The 25911-nt window shown below is 39.7% G+C and overlaps 1 protein-coding gene across 3 annotated transcripts in view; it reads left to right on the top strand.

Annotated features, from left to right (window-relative positions):
* Window positions 1-25290, top strand: part of vsig8b (V-set and immunoglobulin domain containing 8b) — a 54060-nt gene extending 28770 nt beyond the window's left edge. For all 3 annotated transcript variants that reach the window (XM_059013642.1, XM_059013643.1, XM_034919649.2), the window contains 4 exons: window positions 10073-10225; window positions 10601-10723; window positions 17755-17893; window positions 18439-25290. In XM_059013642.1, the coding sequence (XP_058869625.1) occupies window positions 10073-10225; window positions 10601-10723; window positions 17755-17893; window positions 18439-18685 (662 nt within the window). In that variant the 3' untranslated portion in view covers window positions 18686-25290. The remainder of the gene's footprint in view (window positions 1-10072; window positions 10226-10600; window positions 10724-17754; window positions 17894-18438) is intronic.
* Window positions 25291-25911: the final 621 nt, after the last annotated feature.

Raw genomic sequence — 25911 nt, 5'->3', positions numbered from 1 at the left:
ACGTGTGAAATACAATTTATTAGTGAACAGTAGTGCAATGCTGTCCGGGTTTGTGCTGGCCTTTGGTGACAGCTCGCGGTTCGTCTAACAAAAAAAAAAAAGAGTACAATTAGAAATGACAAAACAAAGAAACAAATACAGGACTTTTTTGACCTGAAAAAAGAAACAAGGACCAGGGGTCACAAATGGAGATTATATAAAGGGGCATTCAGAACAGAAAATAGGAGGCGCTTTTTTACACATTGAGAATTGTGAGGGTCTGGAACCAACTCCCCAGTAATGTTGTTGAAGCTGACACCCTGGGATCCTTCAAGAAGCTGCTTGATGAGATTCTGGAATCAATAAGCTACTAACAACCACACAAGCAAGATGGGCTGAATGGCCTCTCTCGTTTGTAAACTTTCTTATGTTCTTATGTTCTTATGTTCTTGTGTTCTTATGTTCTTATGTTCTTGTGTTCTTGTGTTCTTGTGTTCTTGTGTTCTTATGTTCTTATGTTCTTATGTTCTTATGTAAACACTCACAGTTCTTTTAATACTCTCCTTCAGCGGTTCTCTTATAACCATAACAAAGGAGCAGTTCACTCGGCCACATCCCCTTTTGTACCTTCAGCCATGCCCCCTTGGTTAGCGAGTGAAATCACTTTTCGCGATTGCCACACCGCTTCCCGTCTGGGGCGATGACTTGGTGTAACGTGGCTCCGCCCCCTTTCTAGATGGCCGACTTCCACCTTTCCCTGGAATTAATTGTCAGGCCATCCAGTCCGGGGCACACTGTTCCCTTTACACAGTGCCCTCACAGGTCGGGAGGGAGATTTATAACTAAGATTCATTCTTTATCTGTCACACTCATTGATATTGATTTTCTGTGGTAATCTCTGCATCAGCGAGACAGTGACAGTCTGACAGCCACTACCTTTGACCTTATTTCTGACTGGTCAATTGAGACATGACCAGTGCGTCGCAAAATACAAATAAAACAAATGTATTTCTATATTTGCTTGCTTCGCTTGTGGTGTGCATTTCTCCATTTAAATCAATAGTTTTAATTATTTTTGATTCGCTCGCTCATGCCCAGGGTGCATAGCCTTTAACATGCAAGCCCATGTCCATTGATGTATTTGATTTGGCATTGTATGTTGCAGAGCTGCACTTACACTCTGACTTTTAGAATGTGTTTGTTAACATTTATGTATTTAGCAAAATCTGACTTTTTTTGTTAAATCTAGGAAAAACTACATGATTTACATTAAATCTGGGAAAAAATACCGGTTAAAACATTGGTGTTTTTTTACACTTGTCACCCCTGTTCACTGCAGTTTCACTGACACACTTGCCACTTCTTAAGAACATAAGAAAGTTTACAAATGAGAGGAGGCCATTCAGCCCATCTTGCTCGTTTCGTTGTTAGTAGCTTATTGATCCCAGAATCTCATCAAGCAGCTTCTTGAAGGATCCCAGGGTGTCAGCTTCAACAACATTACTGGGGAGTTGTTTCCAGACCCTCACAATTCTCTGTGAAAAAAGGGCCTCCTATCTTCTGTTCTGAATGCCCCTTTATCTAATCTCCAATTGTGACCCCTGGTCCTTGTTTCTTTTTTCAGGTCAAAAAAGTCCCCTGGATTGTCAATACCTTTTAGAATTTTGAATGCTTGAATCAGATCACCGCGTAGTCTTCTTTGTTCAAGACTGAATAGATTCAATTCTTTTAGCCTGTCTGCGTATGACATGCCTTTTAAACCCGGGATAATTCTGGTTGCTCTTCTTTGCACTCTTTCTAGAGCAGCAATATCCTTTTTGTAACAAGGTGACCAGAACTGAACAGAATGTTCTAGGTGAGGTCTTACTAATGCATTGTAAAGTTTTAACATTATTTCCCTTGATTTAAATTCAACACTTCTCACAATATATCCAAGCATCTTGTTGGCCTTTTATTTATAGCTTCCCCACATTGTCTAGATGAAGACATTTCTGAGTCAGCATAAACTCCTAGGTCTTTTTCATAGATTCCTTCTTCAATTTCAGTATTTCCCATATATTTATAATGCACATTTTTATTGCCTGCATGCAGTACTTTACACTTTTCTCTATTAAATGTCATTTGCCATGTGTCTGCCCAGTTCTGAATGCTGTCTAGATCATTAGGGCATCAAAATGGGTAGTAGGAGGAGAGCGCTTGGCTTCTGGAATGCGACTACCACCAATTCGAGCATACATGGATGACATGACAACCATGACTACAACAGTAGCCTGCACTAATCGGTTTTGGGCAAATTAACCAATAACATTGAATGGGCATGAATGCAATTCAAGCCCACTAAATCAAGGAGCATCTCTATAATTATAGGCAAAGTAGTAGATAAAACATTCTTCATTAATGGTGAGGCAATACCAACAGTGTCTGACAAGCCAGTCTTGGGAGATGGTACGACGGGGATCTAAAGGACACAGTTTGTGTGAGAGAAGTTAGACAACAAGCAGTGGAAGGGTTGAAGAGCAAGACAGCTGCGCTGTACCAGGCAAACTAAAACTCTGGTGCTTTCAGTTTGGTCTACTGCCGAGGTTGCTGTGGCCACTGACTGTGTACGAGGTTTCTTTGACAACAGTAGAGAAGCTGGAAGCTTTAATCAGTTCATACATCAGGAAATGGTTGGGAGTTCCATGCTGCCTCAGCAGAGTGGGACTTTATGGTAAAGGAATACTGCAGCTACCAGTCTCTGCTCTAACCGAGGAGTTTAAGTGCGCCAAGGTCAGACTGGAAATGACATTAGTAGAGTCATGCGACAAATGCGTAAGGGAGGCAGCACCTGTGTTGAAAACTGGAAGAAAGTGGGCGGCAAAGAAAGCTGTGGAAGATGCAAAGGCTGCCCTTCGAATTGGTGATATCATGGGGCAAGTTCAGCATGGAAGAGGGGGTCTTGGTTTCGGTTCAGCTCCTCCTACATGGCACAAGGCAGCCCCAGCTCAAAGGAGGAAGCTGGTAGTCAACGAGGTGCAAAAGCAGGAGGAGAGGATGAGGTGTATAAAGGCCATTTCCCAGGCCAAGCAGGGTGAATGGATGAGATGGGAGAGTGTGGAGTAACGCAAGATTGGCTGGCAAGACCTATGGTCAATGGAACAGAGCAGGATCAGTTTCCTTATCAGGTCAACATATGATGTTCTCCCATCATCACAGAACCTAAACCTCTGGGTAGGAGAGGATCCCTCATGTCCTTTGTGTTCATCACCTGCAACATTAAGGCACATTTTGACAGGATGTAAGGTGGCTCTTAGCCAAGGACGGTTTACTTGGCGCCATGACCAGGTGCTGTGATGTTTGGCCTTAGCATTGGAAGACAAGCGTAACATGACCAATAAGTTGACACCTGTTCCGTCAAAACATTACACACAAAAGACAACATTCCTCCGCCCAGGAGAGCAACCACCAAGAAAAGGTGTTAAAACCAATCCTCGCCCAGGACAACTGGAAGCTGCTAGAGACTGGAAAATGCTGGCAGATGTTGGTCAACGGCTTATTTTTCCACCTGAGATTGCCACCACGAACCTTCGACCAGATATTGTCTTGTGGTCTGGATCAGCACGCCTTGTTCACCTGGTAAAGTTAACAGTGCCATGGGAGGATGCTGTAGATGAGACGTATGAGAGGAAGAAACTGCTGTATGTTCAACTAGCCACTGAAGCGGAACAGCGAGGATGGAGAGTCCGGGTTTACCCAGTAGAAGTGGGTTGTCGAGGATTTGTGGCACACTCTACAACCCGGTTTCTCCGAGACGTCGGATTCAGTGGCCAGGAATTGCGTCGCACAGTGAAGAACTTATCTGAAGCAGCAGAGAGGAGCAGCAACTGGCTGTGGTTGAGATGGAAAGATTCTGGCTGGTGATCTCAAGCACAATAGAAAGAAAGAAACGCTGATGTACAGGTAAGTAAGCTGGGCTGAGTTGAGTGGGGGACGGAGGGGGGTGATGCTGGGACGCCAGAATCACCGTCGAGCCCTCTTGAGGTGTCATGGGCTAGTCGACGAAACACTGAGGATGGAAGGTGCCCACTTGAAGACCCCAGAGATGTACCCTACTTAGCTCAATCCAGACGGTTGTCATGCTGATGAGCTGGGGAGGACGCACTGTGGTTGATCCCCGGAGCCAGCATCGCAGCCATTGTGTGTGCTGATGCGCCAGGGAGGCAAAATAAGCTGATCCCTGGAGCCAGCATTACACTTCAGCCATTAACACCAGACAGAAGGATATCTACATCATCATATGGAAGGAAACGTAAATGGATGGAGACACATATGGATCATATTAGTTTACTGTAAAGCTACGTCTTAGTTGGTGCTTATCTTGGCGAGAGCCGAGTTCAAATCAGCATGAAGTTTTAACATCTACTCTCATGTAATGGAAATCATTAGATAATTTTGAATGACCTTTGCTGCTGCAACAGTGTTTGCCACTCCTCCTATTTTTGTGTCATCTGCAAATTTTACAAGTTTGCTTACTATACCAGAATCTAAATCATTAATGTAGATTAGGAATAGCAGTGGACCTAATACTGATCCTTGTGGTACACCACTGGTTACCTCGCTCCATTTTGAGGTTTCTCCTCTCATCAGTACTTTCTGTTTTCTACATGTTAACCACTCCCTAATCCATGTGCATGCATTTCCTTGAATCCCTACTGCATTCAGTTTGAGAATTAATCGTTTATGCGGGACTTTGTCAAAAGCTTTCTGGAAATCTAAATAAACCACGTTGTATGCTTTGCAATTATCCACTGTCGATGTTGCATCCTCAAAAAAATCAAGCAGGTTAGTTAGACACGATCTCCCTTTCCTAAAACCATGCTGGGTGTCTCCCAGGATATTGTTACCATATAGGTAATTTTCCATTTAGGACCTTATTATAGTTTCCATAAGTTTAAATATAATAGAAGTCAGGCTTTGGTCTGTAGTTACCTGGTTCGGCTTTGTCTCCCTTTTTGTGGATCAGTATTACGTTTGCAGTTTGCAGTCATATTTACGTTTGCAGTCTGTCGGTACAACCCCTGTGTCAAGAGACTGTTGCATGATCTTGGTTAGCAGTTTGTAAATAACTTCTTTCATTTCTTTGAGTACTATTGGGAGGATCTCATCCGGCCCAGGGGATTTTTTTATTTTAAGAGCTCCTAGTTCCTTTAACACTTCTGCCTCAGTTATGCTAAAGTTATTTAAAACTGGATAGGAACAGGATGACATGTGGGGCATGTTGTCTGTGTCCTCCTTTGTAAAAACCTGTGAAAAGTAATAACTTAATATATTTGCTATTTTTGATGGCACTGTTTGGAACACTATAAATCATGGTGTTAAGCTGCAGGTAGAAGGGGTGAACATAATATTTTGAGGAAAGTTCCAGGTCCCACGGCATATGCAAAATGCAATATTGATGAGAATGCATTGCGTGCTTTTCACCTGTTGATTGACATGCATACACTTCACCACATACAACGTTGCTTTGAAGCAGAAGCCCACCGACAACTACAAGATCATTCCTGGTCAATGCCCTTGGAGGAATTAGAAGCTTTCATTGCACTAGTACACTGAGTGTACAAAACATTAGGAACGTCTGCTCTTCCCATGAAATAGACTGATGAGGTGAATCCAGGTGAAAGCTATGATCCCTTATTGATGTAACCTGTTAAATCTACTTCAATCAGTGTAGATGAATGGGAGACAGGTTAAAGAAGGATTTTTAAGCCTTGACACAATTGAGACATGGATTGTGTATATGTGCCATTCAGAGGGTAAATGGGCAAGACAAAAGATTTAAGTTTTTTCACGCTCAACAGTTTCCCATGTGTATCAAGGATGGTCCACCACCCAAAGGACATCCAGCCAATGGCAGGCCAGTGGTCGAAAACAGCTCATTGACGAAAGACGCCAAAGGAGGCTGACACGAAATGTGCAGAGCAAAAGACGGGCTACAGTTAGTCAACTGACAGTCCAGTACAAATTGGTGCCGAAAGACCCATAAAAGAATGCACAACTCATCGTACCTTGACACGAATGGGGTATGGCAGCTGATGACCTAACAGAGTTCCACTTCTTTCAGCAAAACACAAGAAACTGCGGTTGCAGTGGGCTAAGGAACGAAAACACTGGACACTGGAGGATTGGAAAAACATTGCCTGGTCTGATGAATCCCGGTTCCTGCTGTTTCACGCTGATGGGAGGGCTAGGGTATGGAGAAAACCACATGAGTACATGGATCCATCATGCCGCGTGTCAACATTGCAGTCTGGTGGTGGTGGTGTGATGGTGTGGTGTGTGTTTTCATGGCACACATTGGGCCCCATGATAAAAGTGGAGCAACATTTGAATGCCACAGGATATCTGAACATCATTGCCAATTAGGTGCATCCCTTCATGGCAGCAGTGTATCCATCTGCTAATTGATTTTTTCAGCAGGATAATGCCTTTTGATCTGAAGCAAACCAGTAGCACCCGATTTCAAAATGATAAATTTGCCCTGGCATCTAAAATTTGGACCTGCTTCATTGACAATATCATTCTCTGCTACAAACCAGTTCAGAATATTACAGTGGATGAGCAGCTTTTCCCATCAAAAGCAAAGTGTTGCTGGACTCCGTACATGGCTAATAAACCACACAAATTCTGAATCAAGTTTTGGCTGGCTGCGGACGTCCAGTCCAAATATTTGGTAAATGGTTACCTCTTCTTGGGAAAGGATGAGACTCGTCCAGCTGGACAAAGACTGGGTGAAAACATGGTACTTCGGCTACTTGGACCCTATCTAGGGAAAGGGAGGAATGTTACCACTGACAATTTTTTTACTTCATTGCAATTGGCAAGAGTTGCAGAAGAAAAAAACAAGTCTGATTGGAACAATGAATAAGCAAAGAACTACCACCATCTGCAAAAATCTGTAAACACAACAGTACAAAATCCTCATACAATTTGACTACGCACTTACTGTTTATAAATGCAAGCCGAGAAAGAATGTAATTATTCTCAGCTCCCTTCATCTGTTGCGATCGGGACAGGTGAAAAAAAAACAGACTGTTGAGTTCTACAACTCAACAAAGTATGGAGTTGATATTTTAGATCAGATGGCAAGGAAATATTCTGCAAAAGCTAGTTCTCGCAGGTGGCCTGTCCAATTTTTTTTTTATAACGTTCTGGATTTCGCAGCTATCAATGTCTTCGTTCTATACAAGGAATGCACTGGTGAAAACATAGGAAGAAGAGACTTCGTCAGACGCATTTTCAGCAAAAGACTGATAACCCGGTACCAGATTAACCCAGTGCCAGCTGCAAGAGACGACAATGCCAGATTGCAAAATGTAATGGCAATAAGACTGTTGATAGCTGTGCCAAATGCGCAAAGACAATCACACAGATTGTGCGCTGCATATGTTGAAAAGCGCAGGATCTGTGTGAGTTGTGCCAGCACTTCGACTTTGTAAACTATTGTAAATGAAGCCCATTCTGTCCAAATGTTTATTTATTCATGTCTTTTTGATTATAGTATGTTTGTGTATAAACATATAGCTTCGATTACGTAGATTTGCTTTGTTATGTAGGCAATATAAACCCATTTGTTTTCATTTTTTTATACTTATTTACATTGTTTCAGTTGCACAGTTTTGTATTTACATGATATACCTGTAAATACACAAATTTATTTTCAAATATTTGTTTATTTCATTTTTTACCATTTTTTGAGGTTGTGCTTCTAATTGATTACTTTTCACAGGTTTTTACAAAGGAGGACACGGACAACATGCCCCACATGTTGACCTGTTCCTATCCAGTTTTAAATAACTTTAGCATAACAGAGGCAGAAGTGTTAAAGGGACTAGGGGCTCTTAAAATAAACAAATCCCCTGGGCCAAATGAGATCCTCCCAATAGTACTCAAAGAAATGAAAGAAGTTATTTACAAACTGCTAACCAAGATCATGCAACAGTCTCTTGACACAGAGGTTGTACCGACAGACTGGAAAATTGCAAATGTAATACCAATTGACAAAAAGGGAGACAAAGGCTTAAAAGGCATGTCATATGCAGACAGGCTCAAAGAATTGAATCTATTCAGTCTTGAACAAAGAAGACTATGCTGTGATCTAATTCAAGCATTCAAAATCCTAAAAGGTATAGACAATGTCGACCCAGGGGAATTTTTTGACCTGAAAAAAGAAACAAGGACCATGGGTCACAAACGGAGATTAGATAAAGGGGCATTCAGAACAGAAAATGGGAGGCACTTTTTTACACAGAGAATTGTGAGAATCTAGAACCAACTCCCCAGTAATGTTGTTGAAGCTGACACCCTGGGATCCTTCAAGAAGCTGCTTGATAAGATTCTGGGATCAATAAGCTACTAACAACCAAACGAGCAAGATGGGCCGAATGACCTCCTCTCGTTTGGTAAACTTTCTTATGTTCTTAAAGTTACCTCCTGCTTCTGTGGCTATCATGTCAACACAATTGAAATTTATCACGTGTGAGGTTAAAATAAACATTAGGAACCACGTGGTTTGTTTTATTCCAGTTGTACTTGAAACCTTCTATCTTTGTTGTGTCTGGTTGAGTTGGTATTGGACAAAAAGTTTAGGTAGCAGTTTTGGTGCATTTTCACAGATTGATCTTCATAAAAGTATATTTTTCCGATTTCTCTTTTTGTAATCTCTGAATAACATCATTTTTCTTGCTTTATAATTTGTTTGTATGTGTGTCTGTCTGTCTGTCTGTCTATCTATCTATCTATCTCATTTTAATTTGTTTACCGTCCCCAATTAAAGAAAAAAAATACATAAAATATAATAGGAGGCAGAAAATAGGAGGCACTTTTTTACACAGAGAATTGTGAGGGTCTGGAACCAACTCCCCAGTAATGTTGTTGAAGCTGAAACCCTGGGATCCTTCAAGAAGCTGCTTGATAAGATTCTGGGATCAATAAGCTACTAACAACCAAACGAGCAAGATGGGCTGAATGGCCTCCTCTCGTTTGTAAACTTTCTTATGTTCTTATGTTCTTATTGCAGGGTGTCTGACATCAAGTCAAAGACAGTTTGAATACCTTCACCCTCCAGGGGATCTATTTTTTAAAATAGGGGGGCTGGAGTCTCAAGTCTATCTGAAATGTGAGGAAAACAGTTTTTGAAAGTTTACTGATTTTTACTTTAGCATTGTTATGATCTTAAAAGTCTACTTTCTGCACATCAGCATTGTACTGTACAGTAATTCAGCACTTCTGCTACATCTGCTTTGATATACAATCACGAGATCCAGTAAATTATCAGACAACTATTTGAACAGAGGGCCCCTAGAGTAAGACTCGCCCTCCTGGCATGAGAAGCTAGCTCTGCCCCTGCCCAGAAAGGAAGCGATGTGGCACTCGCTAACCACAGGGGCGTGACTGACGAACCAAAAACGTACCGTTTGCATTTATTTGTTTTGTTGTGTCTAATTCTATTTGTTCGTTGTTATTAGACGGCTAACACATACTGGGAGCTGTCGCTTAAGACCAGCACCAACCCGGACAACACTTCACAACTGTACATGAATAAATTGCATTTCACCACTTGCACGTTAGCACTCATGCTAACTTGTGTGTGTGTTTTTCGGTTTTTACAGTATTTCGGGACTGTAACCCGTTGTTTAAAACAGTGCAATACACATTGCTGTGTATTGCCTGGGATTATTATTTATGGTCACAACGACCTGGATTACAAACCAAAAATAAAGATCTGTTTGGACCGTGAACTTTGTTGTCTGTCTTCTGTTACGTATCACATCACTTCTACACCTGCACACTGCAAACCACTTTGCCACAAATACATATAGGGCGATTTTTTTATCTTTTGTGTAACATTCAGTTGCAGATTGTTTGTATACTAAGCAGAACTCTTAGTATACAGCAAACAGCAGTTTGATAAAAGAATGAGATGAGATTGAGTTTTACAGACTACTTTTAAACCGTTGATGGAGGAGTAGCATACTGGTAACACTGTGTGTCTCTTTTAAACCGTTGATGGAGGAGTAGCATACTGGTAACACTGTGTGTCTCTTTCTCACTCCAGTGCGGCCCTCAGTGCCCAGGTGCTCAGTGCAGGGGAGCCAGGATGAGGGCAGCTCAGTATCTCTCAGCTGCAAATCTGATGAGGGCATGATCCCCCTCACCTACAAGTGGGAGAGGCAGAGTGGAGGAGGACTACCGCCCACAGCCATACAGAGTAAGTACTGGACTGAAACCAAGGAGAGGCAGGGAGGGGAAAGGTAGAGGGATATCCATTACAATGAAGAGATAGGTAAGGGAGATAAATGGAGAGGAATAAGAAAAGTTAAGCGAGATGTTTGGCCGTAACAGTAATAAAACTGAAGAGAGAGGAGAAGACAAAAAAACAGGAGTGAGGGCAATCTTCTGCTGTACACAGCATGATCCAGGACTAAATCAGTATAGGAAAGAGAGGGGTAAAGGTGAAAAAGGTGATTTATTTATTCATATTAGCTTTTCTGTGTATGTGGCTCCATAAACATTTATTTTCTTTGTGAAAACAATATTTGTATGCAGTTTAACACATATTCAAGTTCTCTTGTCTCTCCTGCAGACCCTGGAACAGGCATACTCCTGATCCAGAATCATACCAAGAGTTTCTCAGGATCGTATCGATGCACAGTGAGAAACGCTGTTGGAGAGGAGCAGTGTGTGCTGTCGCTTGGTGTAAGCCCATGTGAGGAAAATCTCTGTCTCCCCATCTATGTTATTTGGACTGCCTTGTCTCTTTGTGTCTGTGTGTTTCTGTCCTGTATCATCCATTCCCTCTCTCCTTACAGTCCTGTGCTAAAATACTGCACCTTCTTAGTTTGTTTGCTGTAGAAAATCACATTATAAATGAATAATTAGTTATAATACAAAAACTATTACAAATTCCTTACAATAGGTAACCTATTACATACCCTCACCTCTCTCTGGATGTATCCTTCACTCTGTCCTGCCTATCTCTACTTAATTTCCAACAATGTTCTCTCGTCCAGGTTTCTGTGCTGTGCTTAGTATTGTTTAAGGTTAACTATGTCAACTCCTTTTAAGAGTGTTAAGACCATGTCTCCATAATTCTTCTTTGTTCTAGGCCAGGGGTACTCAAGAACATTTGCACATCAGCTTTAGAGAAGCCCAACACTTTACATGCTTTTGATTATAAATTGGCTTGTGACAGGATGGCCAGTGGTGATGTCAGGCCAGATGCAGGAAGGAAACACACAGGCAGTACTGCAGGGCAAAAGACACGATGTGCGCCGTTTATTTATAAATAACAAAAATAAAATAAATATTTAAACAAAAGCACTGCTCACCCAGCAAAATAAAGGTTTTAACAAAAACAAAAATCATGAACACAAAACACCAAACAAATGATCCAGGTCAGGCTGGGCAAATAGCCTTCACTGTTCCTTTCTTTTTTGTTTCTTTCTCATTTCTTTCTCCTCTCTTTCTCTCGCTCCCTTCTCTCCTCTGAACAACCCACCCAGAGCAGGGAGAACTGCAGGCTTAATTAATTCGGGAGATAAGAACATAAGAACATAAGAAAGTTTACAAACGAGAGGAGGCCATTCAGCCTATCTTACTCGTTTGGTTGTTAGTAGCTTATTGATCCCAGAATCTCATCAAGCAGCTTCTTGAAGGATCCCAGGGTGTCAGCTTCAACAACATTACTGGGGAGTTGGTTCCAGACCCTCACAATTCTCTGTGTAAAAAAGTGCCTCCTATTTTCTGTTCTGAATGCCCCTTTATCTAATTTCCATTTGTGACCCCTGGTCCTTGTTTCTTTTTTCAGGTCAAAAAAGTCCCCTGGGTCGACATTGTCAATACCTTTTAGGATTTTGAATGTTTGAATCAGATCGCCGCATAGTCTTTGTTCAAGACTGAATAGATTCAATTATTTTAGTCTGTCTGCATACAGCATGCCTTTTAAACCTGGGATAATTCTGGTTGCTCTTCTTTGCACTCTTTCTAGAGCAGCAATATCCTTTTTGTAACGAGATGACCAGAACTGAACACAATATTCTAGGTGAGGTCTTACTAATGCATTGTAAAGTTTTAACATTACTTCCCTTGATTTAAATTCAACACTTCTCACAATATATCCGAGCATCTTGTTGGCCTTTTTTTATAGCTTCCCCACATTGTCTAGATGAAGACATTTCTGAGTCAACATAAACTCCTAGGTCTTTTTCATAGTTCCCTTCTTCAATTTCAGTATCTCCCATATAATATTTGTAATGCACATTTTTATTGCCGGCGTGCAGTACTCTACACTTTTCTCTATTAAATGTCATTTGCCATGTGTCTGCCCAGTTCTGAACGCTGTCTAGATCATTTTGAATGACCTTTGCTGCTGCAACAGTGTTTGCCACTCCTCCTATTTTTGTGTTGTCTGCAAATGTAAAGAGTTTGCTCACTATACCAGAATCTAAATCATTGATGTAGATTAGGCATAGCAGAGGACCAAATACTGATCCCTGTGGTAGACCACTTGTTACCTCGCTCCATTTTGAGGTTTCTCCTCAAATCAGTACTTTCTGTTTTCTATATGTTAACCACTCCCTAATCCATCTGCATGCATTTCCTTGAATCCCTACTGCGTTCAGTTTGAGAATTAATCTTTTAAGCGGTACTTTGTCAAAAGCTTTCTGGAAATCTAAATAAACCATGTCGTATGCTTTGCAATTATCCATTTTCAATGTTGCATCCTCACTTCTGCCTCTGTTAGGCTAAAGTTATTTAAAATTGGATAGGAACAGGTCGACATATGTGGCATTTTGTCCGTGTCCTCCTTTGTAAAAACCTGTGAAAAGTAATCATTTAATATATTTGCTATTTTTTTTTTCTTAATCTATGATTTTGCCATTTGTGTCTCTTAGACATTTAACCTCCTCTTTGAATGATCTCTTGCTGTTATAATATTGGAAAAACATTTTGGAATTGGTTTTAGCCCCCTTAGCAATATTGATTTCTATCTCTCTCTTTGCCTTTCTAACTTCCTTTTTGACTTGTGTTTGTAGTTCCAAGTACTCTTTCTGTGTACTTTGTTTTTGGTCTCTTTTAAATGATCTGTAAAGTGCCTTTTTTCGCTGAATATTTTTTTAAATTGTTCTAATAAACCATTTTGGCCATTTTGTTTTAGATTTAGATTTGTTTACTTTTGGGATGTAATTGTTTTGCGCCTCTAGTACTACATTTTTAAAAAACAGCCATCGTTTTTCTGTGGATGTTTTCTCTATTTTACTCCAATCTACTTCTGTTAGTCTCTGTTTCATACCTTCATAGTTTGCTTTTCTAAAATTGTAAACCTTAGCTTTAGTCATTACTTTTGGGGTTTTAAAAAATACTTCAAATGAGACCATGTTGTGGTCTGAGTTAGCCAATGGCTCTCTGATCTCTGTTTTAGTTATTCTGTCTTTGTTATTTGAAAAGACTAAATCAAGGCATGCCTCCCATCTAGTCGGTGCCTTAACAAATTGCGTTAGGAAGCAGTCATTTGTCATTTCCACCATTTCAATTTCGTCCGTCGTGCTCCAAAGTTGCTCTTTGTTAAACTCTCTCCAGGAACATAATGCCCCTTCGGTACTACAGCTATGGCCAAAACCTAGGACGGAGACATCATTTAAAAAAAAAAAAAACTATATTAACTGGTTCTTGGGTTCATGTGAGCCTTTATGGAAGTAGCTGGGACGCACAACAGGATACGCATTGCTAAGGAAGTAATTGAGCAGGTAGGCTTGCCCGGCGTTGAGCTGATCGGGGGGTCTGGATTGGCTGGGGGGGCGTGCCCAGAGCTGAAAAAGCATCTGCGATACAGCTCAAGGCTACTGCACGGCTATAGCCATTGGACAGGAGCTGAACGAAAGATTGCTGTGTTTTGTTTCGTGTTGGAAATGTCTGCAGGTCCTGTAAACATTGTAGGATGTGCTAAATTGTTTGTGCACAAAATTAAGCCTAAAGAAACAATCATTGTTGACAGTCAACCTTTACCACACATGGAAGAGCTCTTTACTTCGCCAGCGCTTACCATTAGGTTGTATTACATGAAGACAGTCGGGGTTTGACTGCGTTTACAACACATGAGGGACTTTTCGATATTGCAGAGTACCCTACGGCTTTGTATCCACGCCTGCAGCATTTCAAAAGATGATAACAACAATCCTGCATGATTTGCTGGGTGTTCAAAATTATCTGGACAATATTATAGTTTATTTATTTATTTGTTTATTTATTGCATTTATGTAGTGATTTTTATACAAAAGTATCGCAAAACACTGTACTTAAGATAAGAACATAAGAAAGTTTACAAACGAGAGAAGGCCATTCAGCCCATCTTGCTCGTTTGGTTGTTAGTAGCTTATTGATCCCAGAATCTCATCAAGCAGCTTCTTGAAGGATCCCAGGGTGTCAGCTTCAACAATATTACTGGGGAGTTGATTCCAGACCCTCACAATTCTCTGTGTAAAAAAGTGCCTCCTATTTTCTGTTCTGAATGCCCCTTTATCTAATCTCCATTTCTGACCCCTGGTCCTTGTTTCTTTTTTCAGGTCAAAAAAGTCCCCTGGGTCGACATTGTCTATACCTTTTAGGATTTTGAATGCTTGAATCAGATCACCGCGTAGTCTTCTTTGTTCAAGACTGAATAGATTCAATTCAATGAGAGCTTGGGTGGAACGAAAGCCAGAACACACTGCGGTCTTGTCTGGTCACCTCATTACAAAAAGGATATTGCTACTCTAGAAAGAGTGCAAAGAAGAGCAACCAGAATTATCCCGGGTTTAAAAGGCATGTCGTATGCAGACAGGCTAAAAGAATTGAATCTATTCAGTCTTGAACAAAGAAGACTACGCAGTGATCTGATTCAAGCATTCAAAATCCTAAAAGGTATAGACAATGCCGACCCAAGGGACTTTTTTGACCTGAAAAAAGAAACAAGGACCAGGGGTCAGAAATGGAGATTAGATAAAGGGGCATTCAGAACAGAAAATAGGAGGCACTTTTTTACACAGAGAATTGTGAGGGTCTGGAACCATCTCCCCAGTAATGTTGTTGAAGCTGACACCCTGGGATCCTTCAAGAAGCTGCTTGATGAGATTCTGGGATCAATAAGCTACTAACAACCAAACGAGCAAGATGGGCTGAATGGCCTCCTCTCATTTGTAAACTTTCTTATGTTCTTATGTTCTTCTTATATTCTAACTTTAATTTTTTTTAACATTCAGCACAGGGCAAACCTCTTTAAATCCCCTCCCCTCTCCAGTTCCTAGTTTAAATAATTTGCTAAATGGTTTTCAATGTTAGCGGCTAGCCTACTAGCCCCATTCCTATTAGGTGCATTTCCTCTCTCTTGAAGAATCTAGTAATTCCAAAAAAGCAATCCCAGTTATTTATAAATCCCAGCCCTTCTTGTGCACACCACTTAGCTAGCCAGTTATTTATAACGTTCACTCTACTGTAGTGTTCATCCCCTCTACCACTAACAGGTAATGTCAGACACCATCATTTTGCATCCTGGTTCTTTCAGGTTTTTTTGTCCATACCTTGTATTTTCTTTTAGTACCTCTGATTTATGTCATTTGTAGCCACAGGCTCTTTTTTATATTCATTTAATAAATGAAGCACTTGTGACACAATGCCCATAACTTTGGTTTTGGGAAGCATGTAATAGTCCTACGTAAAGGGTCTTTATGACAAAAGTATCGACCCAGCATAATAATGAGTCTCCCACGAGCAACATCTCACCCTTGATTTTGTCTACCTTGCAGTCATCTGTAGTTAATACTTGGAATTTATTTGATAGACTCATTTCATCTATATCTTGGCCGCTGAGCCTCAGCCTCCTCTTTCCTACTTGTCTAACAGTCTCCCAGTTTCTGCTCTCTTTCTGACTTTCGTCAACTTCCACCTTTTCAAGTTCCTCAGCACACACACATATATATATATATATATATATATATATATATATATATATATATATATATATATATATATATTCATCATAGTCTTGTTGCAAATCCGAAATGGTGCTTGGAGCAGGCACATTCTGAAAGTTAAAATTTGAATCATGTGTTGTCTCTTCTATAGAGTCCAGAACTAACCAAGTGTTAGTGATTTGGTTAAAACTGTTTTCGATAAACTGTTCATTTCTATTCATGCATCTTACTATTTCTAATTGTTTTCTAGTTAAGTAATCTTCTGTAATAAGATCTGTGAAAAAGAACATTTCTGGCAATTAAAGTCTTCCTTAAATTGAGAAATATGAACAACTCACAATTCACACAATTTAAAAGCAGTGCACGCATTTCAGATTCCAAAGCAGTATGGTTAAGATGCACCAACAAACTAAAAAAGCATTTCTTTGAGAGATCACATGCAGCAATATCCACTTGGTGTGCTGCACACTGATGGGTTTAACTTATTTTGAAAGCTGTAACGTTAGAATTCATCAAACAAATGAAGTTGCAGAATTAATAAATACATACCGAGCACTGGCATAAGAGCTGCACAGCACAGATGGCAGAATAAACAGACAGTGTGTTGTTAAAACTTTCCATGAAGTTTGTGAAAAATTGACAAGTTACTACAACCCTGATCAAAAACATGTTTTATTTAACCAGCTCAACATGGTTGTAGTTTGGATAAAGAGCCCCTCCCGTTAGATTTTATTCCAGGGTTTGATGCTGACTGTAAATCAGAAATGGAGGGATATCAACTATATGCAAAAGGAAATGGTAGTGGAATTCCTTTGACAAAATTTTGGAGAAATGCAGAAGAACTATTTCCCTATTTAGCAAGAAAGGGTAAATATATTTGTCAGTTGTTACCAATTCTGTGGATGTTGAAAGAAGTGTTTCTTCATATGGACACATTTTCACAGAGCAATGTCAGTCCATGAAAGAAGACCGGCTAAACCAACTGATGATGCTTAAGTTTAATAGCAAAATATCATGCAAACATAAGTATCACTTATGGGCTTCTTATGAACAACTTTTTTTTTTACATTATATTCAAACAGCAGAACAAAACCACTAAAACACAGCAAAGAAAGAATAAATAAAACTCAGTTACATATGTTACAGAATCTATCAAATGAATGGTTGTAATATCCATACTGTTCAGGGATCAGTGCCAGAAATGGGAAATCTATTTAAAAAAAAAAAAAAAACTTTTCTGTTGACGAAATATATATTTGTGCCTTGTGAAATCCAGATATCAAGAAAATGTGTTTTATTTTTATTTTTTATTTTAGGAAATGATTTATGTAAACGTGTACTGGTAAATTAAAACCTATAAATGTCATATTTACACTTGTCAATGAGTTCTCTGAAATAATATTTTTTAAAAACTTCCATTTAAAATCATGTTGCACATATTCACAGGGATGTAAGGCTTAAATGTCAGTAGCCATCTACACCATGCTGTTTATTAAGCTGTAGTAATGGGATGACCAATTCAAATAGTTAAAGTAGTGTAATGGGATGATTGTTTAATGATTGCTCATTAAGTGTCTTACTGGAAGCTATATCGCCATCTTGGGGCTGTAGGACTAAATTACATTTAAAAAAAACAAGTCGTGAAAAACACAGGGCCCTACCCATAATGAATTTACATATCCACTATTGAGTGCTGTTTTTGTATTTCTACAGCACTAGAGACTACCAGCCTATCACAATGTTGAAAAGTTCACACCAAATATAAATCTTTCTCTGTTTCTTTCTGCAGCTGTGAATAAAGCCGGAATGATAGCGGGCGCTGTGATTGGTGCTCTGCTTTTGTTGCTCCTCCTCCTGCTCCTCATCTGGCTTCTTATTTGCTGTTGCAACAAGCGGCGATATGAGAAGGAAGTGGCCAATGAGATCAGGTAGGGAGCTCTTGTGTGTTCAGAACAGGTTTTAATATTAAATGTTCTTCTAATCGTTAACAGTATTGTCACTGCCCCCTCTTTTCTTCTGTTGAAGATATTTGGGTTCTTTGCTTGTCTAAACTGTATTCATTGTATATAGTTACAAACACCACAATGAACTCACCGGGCAACCAAACACACTGCTTGAAAGCAGGAGCTCCAGTTAACACAGCTCTATCGGCTTATTTTTTGTGTTCTTGTTATTAATAAGTACAACACACACAAAAAAAAAATCTCATCACTTCCTGTGTGGTGGTCATATGATTGCAGTTAGATATTGAATGAAACTGATCTGCAGCACAGGATGTGAGTTTCTACCAGGTAGCCGTGGCAACTTTTACTTTGATTGCATTGCAAATAACTGAAGTATAAAATACATGCAAATAACCAAAATATAGCTTACAGGAAAAGGGGGACTAGTGATAATATTAAAAGTGCTATTAATAGGTAAGAATATTGATGTTAAATAACATTAGAATCTCTATTTGTGTCTTGTCTGTCAGGGAGGATGTGGCCTCTCCAATCAGTCGCTCTGTCACACCCAATGCCAGTGTCCACTCCAGCTTCCGCTCCATCCTGGGCTACCGCTCACATCACATCACTGGCTACCATTACCAACGAGCCAACCACAGTGTCATCTACAAGGAGCAGCTTATGGACATCCACAAACCATCGAATTACAACCTGACAATACCTGGGGGGGCTCCTGTTATGACATTCGCTCAAAACAGAGAAGGGTACTCTGTCTAAAAAGACAGAAAAGTAGTTAGTGTATAGGATAAAAAAAGTGATGCAACAAAAGAGATATAGGTTTGATATAGTATGGGAGAAATTGTGTATTTTAAAAGTGTTATAATTTCTATAAGTATAAAAATCCATATATTTGATGGATACGGACAGTTGGAGCCTTATCACATATTCTAAATCACTGCGCTACATCACAGAATTTAAAGTATCGGTAGCCATCTGGTTTACAGTTACAGATGTGCACAGTAACTATGAAACTGAGTGACCAATTACCTGCAATAAATCCCAAAGTAGTAAGCAGACATGCCGATCTGGATAAAGAACAATGAAATAAACAGGAAGATTTCTGATACAGACCTTAAACAAATTACTGAAATCCGAGACGTCATTGAATTTATTTTTATTCCTCACGTCTGCATTGAGTGACAGGAAATAAATAAATAACTCAGTGCCGTCTCAACTCCGCCCCCTGGTGTATTTTTTTTTAATGGCAATGTGCACAATATCAAAAATAAAGATGTACGGGGACTTCCGGTGGCTTCCACCCAAGATGGTGGCTTAGTTTGAGAGCTCCCACACTCATCGCCCGATTTATTAAAAAATATACTTATTATTTCAGTGAAGGGCACGTTTTGCTACTAGCATTACACAATGGAGACACCAGAGAAAAGGGATTCGTCAGCCATGGACCCAAATACTCCTTCCCCAACTATGAAAGCCAAGAGTAAAAAAGCCAAAAAGCAGCTACTTACCTTTGAGTGCACAGCACAGAACGCGACTGAGCCCAGCCGCCAGGATCCACAGGGTCAGACGCTGCCCTGGCTAACAGGTCCCAGCTTCATTCGCTGAGAGATTTTATTGTGGAATGCATCAGGGAGTGTTTAAAAAGCTAAATCACTGCTGAGATTAAAACGGTTTGTGCCGAAATTAAGTCCATCCAATCTCGGCTGCAGCAAACCGAGGAGAAGATTTCCGTTACTTTCTCCACTGTTGACAAGCAGAATAAGCGCGTAGATATTCTCCAGGCTGCCCAGCGCCAAAACCGGGCTTGCATTGAAGAATCTGAAACGGAGATTGCCTTGCTTAAATCTCGACTGGCTGAGTTAGAGGATAGAAACCGCCGATCGTTTTTGCGGATCGTGGGCTTGCCAGAGGGTACCGAGGGGGGGGGGGACCCTATTGACTTCCTGCAAAAATCCCTACCAATGTGGCTGTCATCTTTGACCGGGCCTATTGAAATTGAGAGGGCCCATCGCATCTATGATGGATCTAGCGCTCGCAGAGACAGGCCTTGCACCTTCATTTTTAAATTACTTCGCTATACTGATCGGCAGTTCATTCTTAGGGCTGCCAGAAATGTAGCTACACCACCCCGGCTAGACGGAAGCTCTCTACTTTTCTTCCCTGATTACTCCGCCTTTACTGCCCAGCGAAGAAAATGTTTTGCCCCGGTTCAGAAATCTCTCAGGCAGCTTGGAGTCCAGAACTTCTTGTTAAACCCGGCAAAACTGAAGATCATTCATAACGGCCAACCCAGTATGTTTGACTCGGCAAAGGAAGCGGAAAGATTCGTTTTGGGATTATCTAATACTCAATCTATGGACTAAATCTGCCGCATTATTTCAAACACCAGAAATGTGTGTGTGTTTTTTGTTTTTTTTTCTCTCGCTTTTGGAAAACACTACTGCTCTAATATGGTTAACTGAACCCTACAGCACGGGATCTGCTTAATCGGGACTGTATGTAAGTTACATCCACATGGTAGTGTATGTTGGGGTGTAATTGTTTTTGTATTACATTACATCTATCTATATATTGGGATGGGGTTAGTTATGCACTGTTATTTAATTTAATTGTATTGCAATACAGACACCCTGATTTTCTTTTCTACGTTGTATTAACCTATTATATATTTCTACCTTCCTGAAGTGCATTATGTTTTGAGTTTTTGGGTGTGGGTTTTGCATCTTGGTTCGAAACCACGGAAGCTAATATTTTTTGTTTTTGTTCTGGCAATGAGGGTCACGGCGGCACTATGAGCTGCTGCTTCTCTCAGCTAGTCAGTTTTGTAAAAATAGTTGTTTTTGTATATCAGATTACATTTATTAGGCAATCGCTTGGGAGCACATTGTTATACCAGTGCAGGGCTATTTAAAACATTTTTTATTTTTGTTTTATTTAATCTGTCCGATGCTAATTCCAGGATATGTTTACTTCTTTCATTGCTGTCTGTTAACTATGCAACCTCTGTTATACACGCTCAGTACACATGGGAGGAGTGGCCCCGTACTGCCTATTTTAAACCTCCATAATGGCTAATTATAATTATATGTCCTGGAACGTGCGTGGTCTTAACTCCCCCATTAAACGAGCCAAATGTTTAGATTTTTTACATCGTAAAAACGTTACAATTGCATTAATTCAGGAGACCCATCTCAAATCTGCTGATGTCAATAGATTTCAAAATAAACACTATAAAGTAATTGCTCACTCCTGCGCCTTGAATAAAACAAAAGGGGTACTGACTGTGGTTAACAGACTGATAAATATTACTATTAATAGTTCAAGCAATGATACTGAAGGCCGTTTCTGTCAAGTAATAGCAACACTTAACAGTGTTAAACTGTGCTTAGCATCAGTTTATGCACCCAATGTTTTCGATCCTCAATTTTTTGAGAACATCAGGCTTAAGCTATCAGCACTCCCAGATTGTGCACTTATTGCTGGGGGGGATTTTAATTTGACTTTCAACCCAGCTCTTGATACTTCATCACAGGGCACTGCCCTGTCTCTTATCCCTGCCTCTAAATACTTTCAGAACTTTGTGCAAGACTTAAATGTACATGATGCTTGGCGTCTGAGAAACAATGGTGTTAAAGATTTCACATTCTTTTCGAATAGACACAAAATATACTTTCGCATCGACTACATTTTTATCTCCCCAATTATTATGCATAATATTATTTCCACAGATATATTGCCAATTCTTATTTCTGATCATGCTCCGGTTTTGTATTCATTTGACTTGGTCCCAGGAATTAAGCGTGCTAAACGCTGGCGTTTTAACTAATTTTTACTTCAGAATGAAGCTGTCTTAAAACATCTCACAGAGAGTTTGAGAGATTTCCTAGAAATCAACCGTAATACTGCAACCAACCCACATTCATTATGGGAGGTTACTAAATGCTTTATTAGGGGCTGCTGTACAGCCTTTTCTTCTAACTTGAATAAAACACGAAACAAAGACATCCTCCAGCTAGAAACTACTATTTCACAGTTAGAAAAAGAACAGAAGTGTAACTTCTTAAAAAGTAAAGCAAAACAGTTAGCCACCTTAAAGACTGAATTCAAAAATCTTACTAGTAGCAGAGCAGAATTCCTGGTACACAAAACAAGACAGCTCTATTATGAGCACGCAGAGCGACCTAGCAGATTACTTGCATTGCGTTTAAAACAATCCGAACACTTGGCTTCTATTGAGGCAATCAGGGACAGCAATAATGTTGTACTTTCTAAACCAGAGCAGATTAGCAAAGTCTTTCAATATTTTTATTCTCAACTTTACACCTCTGAAGCTGGTGCAGACTTGGCAAAAATTGAGGATTTTTTAAATCCATTGGAATTGCCTCAATTAACTGCTGAAGAGGCGGAGCACTTGGACGCTCCTTTAACGTTGCAAGAATTAGAGGCAGCAGCTCGATCCATGCAGAAGCGAAAGTCCCCTGGGTTGGATGGCATTCCACCTGAGTTATTGCTGGCAGTATGGGATCAAGTTGGTTCATAATGCTCCATTCTATAAATTTTTCACTGCAAACTGGCTCTTTCCATAGAGATCAGAAATCGGCTTTGATTTCATTGCTTGTTAAAAAAAGGAAAAGACCCTTTAGACTGTGCCAGCTACAGGCCCCTTTCACTTTTAAATTCAGATCTAAAATTGTTTGCTAAAGCTCTTTCTAGGCGGTTGGAAAAATATATGTGTAATCTAATACATCATGATCAGACCGGGTTTTTAAAGAGCCGCCTTGCTTCAGACAACTTACGGCGTCTTTTTCATATTATAGACCAAGCCCCCCATCAACCCGCCTCTTGTGCCGTATTTTCTCTGGATGCTGAGAAGGCATTTGATCGCCTGGAATGGAACTATCTGTGGGCAGTTCTAGAACGCTTTGGCTTCGGCCATTCTTTTATCAATATGATCCGCACTTTATACAGCAACCCTACTGCATGTGTGCAGACCGGGTCAATGTTATCCCCTCAGTTTGCACTCGGCAGAGGTACCCGACAGGGCTGCCCATTGTCATCATTATTATTTGTCCTTTGCTTAGAACCATTGGCGCAAGCTATTAGATAAAGTAACAATATAGCTCCCATTACTGTACAGGGCTCCAAACACCATATATCATTTTCTTGTTTCTATCTGATATTTCTAATTCAGTCCCTAACGCACTGCATTTAATTGATCATTTTGGTAAACTCTCTGGATATAAAATAAACTGGTCTAAGTCTGTTTATGTGCCTTTGAATTGTATTGCCACAACAACCCCTCTTCCCCCTCATATCTCTATTCGGCCGCAGCTCACAGACTTTACATATTTGGGCATTAAGATATCCCCAGCAGATTTGTAAAGAAAATATGCTTGAAGTTCTAAATAAAATCAAAACAGATTTGACTAGATGGTCTCCATTACAGGTTTCATTACATGGTAGGATTTCTGTTATAAAAATGAATATACTGCCTTGTATTAATTTCCTATTTTCTATGATCCCCATTTCATTACCACAAAAGTACCTTGAACAAATAAATTCTATTATAACTGGTTTTATTTGGAAGGATAGGCGACCAAGGATTCGGTTGACTTTGCAGCGCCCTAAAACAATGGGCGGCCTGGCAGTACCCAATTTTAAATATTACTACTGGGCTTTTCAGCTAAGGGTATTTAAAACGTGGCTGGATTCAGGGTCTACAGCTTCTTGGCGACCAATTGAGGAAGCCTTAGTTAAGCCAATCAGACTCTAGGATCTTCTATTTTCCGCACCTAAGGACAGGGCTATTTCTTTTCGAATGGGTCCAATCATTGCAAACTCATTAGATATTTGGAAGAAAGTTAACCGATTTCTTGGCAGCCCCTCAGAACTTCATAAGCTTTCACCTATGTGGAACAATCCCTTTTTACTGACAGGCTCTCAGCCTTTTACTTATCCACCCTGGTCCTCCAGACATATTCATATTCTTAGTGATATCTTTGATGATAATGGCCTTCGCACGTTCCAGGACCTTAAGGATAATCACTCGCTCCCTGGTTTTACCTATTTCATGTACCTCAGACTCCGCTCAGCCCTTGGCGCCTATGGGGTGCCATTGGACTCTATGTTACCTATCCACCCTGTGACTAATATATTTGCTTCAACAGTCACCTCAAGAGACTTAGTTTCTTCTTTATATCACTTTTTTCTTTCTTTCTTTTAAAAATAGCTCCCTTCCAGTTACCTTAATATGGGATAGAGAGCTTGAAAAACTGGGCTGTAGTCCTGATTGGGAAGCAGTATGGGACAATGTCTTTTCGTCCGCAAAAAATCTAGCACACCAGCTAATTCACTTCAAACTAGCACATAGAATATATGCTACACCATACCGACGATTCCAGATGAAGATCGTTTCAGATCCTCTCTGCCATAAATGCACTCAGGGTGTGACTGGAACGTATCTACATATGTTCTGGGAATGTCCTGAAATTGAATGCTTATGGAAATATGTGGCGACTGTGCTTTCTGACGTGATTGGTGTGAAAGTGCCATTGAGTCCCCAATTGCTCCTTCTCAGCAATGACTCCCAAATGAATATTAGCCTTCAGACACGACGGCTGTTGTTGGCTGGACTAACAGCAGCTAAAAAGTCAATCCTACGAGGTTGGGTGGAGACAGAGGTACCCTTAGATCGTGTCTGGTTGCACTCATTTGCAGATATTGTGTTGGTGGAGAGAAGTACAGCTAGATTATATCATGCCAGTGCAAAAACTGAAACGGCATGGACAGATGCCTTTTCTTATCTTATCTTGTTTTAGAGCTCCCAATTGTTAGTTTGTATTCATGTGTACTATGCCCAACTATTTTACTTGCTTGTTATGGAAAACAAATAAAAAACAATTGTTCAAATAAATAAATAAATAAAGATGTACTTTCTTTTACATGTTTGTCTGTACGCACAGGATGCCTCCACTGCAGTGAAGTCAACTCTTTTGTCTTAATAAAAAGTACTCACTGTGTAACTATGCCTCTGGAACGAAAATAATTTTATGTTGCAACAAAGCTGGAAACTATATTGATTGTTTCAAAGATGCAGTAATGCAGGCATAGCTCTGTCGTGAATATAGGTTGTCAAAAAGCACTCTGTTTTTTTTTGGCTTGTTCAGCAACCATGCGGCAAAGCAAAATTGATTAAAGAAAAAACAAAAAAACATGAGGATCTGATGAACTTTTCCTGTCAACTTTTCATGTCGGGTTGATTTGGAATAAAATATCAGGTTGGGATTCTTGCATGTTGGATTAAGATTTGGTGCACTTTTAAACAATTCATGTCAGATTGACTTTGAATAAAAGTTCAGCTTCAATTCAGGATTTGTGCTTTTTTTGTACTGCGTTTTAATTCTTCAATGAATAGGATAAATCAGTGGTAGAATACTTCATACTGAGAAGAACAGGTAGATGTAATTCTACTTTTATTCACAATCACATCTCATTAACTTACTCCAAAAGTGTATTGTTCATTTTGATTGGCCTTTCGCTGTAACAAACCCCTCACTATAACGAACAAAAGGCTTGGACCCCATATATATATATATATATATATATATATATATATATATATATATATATATATATATATATATATATATATACCCCGTTTGGTAACACTTTAGTTTAGGTATCCGTTATAAGTGGTTATAAACATGGTTTTAATTATGCTATTAACAGTTATAGAATATTATTACAAATAATAAAACTATTATAATCCAGTTCTGTCATCTTTTTGTTGCTATAATATGTTAGAAAAATTTTATAATTTGAGCATTAAAGTGGTCTAACTACATTTTTGCCATTTCTGAGATACATTTATTTTTGTACTGTCTGGACCATAATCTAATAGTAAAAAAATAGGCTAAGTTGTAATCAACTGGAAACTGGGTTTACTAGCTAGGGTTTATTTTATCACTATGGGATGTTACGTGATA

Source organism: Acipenser ruthenus, chromosome 46 (assembly GCF_902713425.1).
Source record: "Acipenser ruthenus chromosome 46, fAciRut3.2 maternal haplotype, whole genome shotgun sequence".
Classification (NCBI taxonomy): domain Eukaryota; kingdom Metazoa; phylum Chordata; class Actinopteri; order Acipenseriformes; family Acipenseridae; genus Acipenser; species Acipenser ruthenus.
The sequence above is the reverse complement of the archived record's forward strand: the minus strand, read 5'-3'. Positions and strand labels throughout refer to the sequence as shown.